This window comes from Myotis davidii, unplaced genomic scaffold, assembly GCF_000327345.1.
Source record: "Myotis davidii unplaced genomic scaffold, ASM32734v1 scaffold264, whole genome shotgun sequence".
Lineage (NCBI taxonomy): Eukaryota > Metazoa > Chordata > Mammalia > Chiroptera > Vespertilionidae > Myotis > Myotis davidii.
In genome coordinates, this window is record NW_006294756.1 from 30853 (window position 1) to 31349 (window position 497).

Consider the following 497-nt stretch of genomic DNA (forward strand, 5'->3'; position numbering starts at 1 on the left):
GTGCCGGAACTTCCTGGCATTTTCGTAGTATTCCAGCCGGGCTGGGGCGTCGGCGGTCTCGAGTTTGAGCACGAAGTAGCGCTTGTGCCCATGCTTCTGCTTCCGCAGGTAGCCGCGTTTGCAGACTTCCTCGCCGACGGGGAGGTCCTCCTCATCAGACTCGGAGTGTGGCCGGGAGCCGGTGGCTGAGGAAAGCCACATGGCTCCCGGACAAGAAGACCCGGTCCCAATGAGTGCGGTGAGGGTTCCCGAGGAAAGAAGTGGGGTGGTCGCCACTGCAGCCAGAGCTGCCGCTGTAGCCGCTGCTGCAGCTCTCAGTCTCCTTGTCGCTCGGTCGTGAGCGAAAGAGCAACTCGCCATGGTGATGCGCGATGTTTTAAGGTGAGCGAGGGGGAGGGGAGCTCCGGGAAGGGAGGGCTGGGGAAAGAGGCCGTCTACCCCTGTCCACCCGCCCCAGCCCCCTCCCGTCTCGGCCCGCGCCCCCGCCTACTTCACTC

The 497-nt window shown here is 64.6% G+C and overlaps 1 protein-coding gene across 1 annotated transcript in view; it reads right to left on the minus strand.

The window, feature by feature from the left end:
- IRS4 (insulin receptor substrate 4) overlaps positions 1–437 on the minus strand; it is a 3628-nt gene extending 3191 nt beyond the window's left edge. Inside the window, 1 exon segment of the mRNA XM_006769209.1 lies at positions 19–437. Coding sequence (XP_006769272.1) covers positions 19–360 — 342 coding nt within the window. The 5' untranslated portion in view covers positions 361–437.
- Between the last annotated feature and the right edge of the window lie 60 nt (positions 438–497).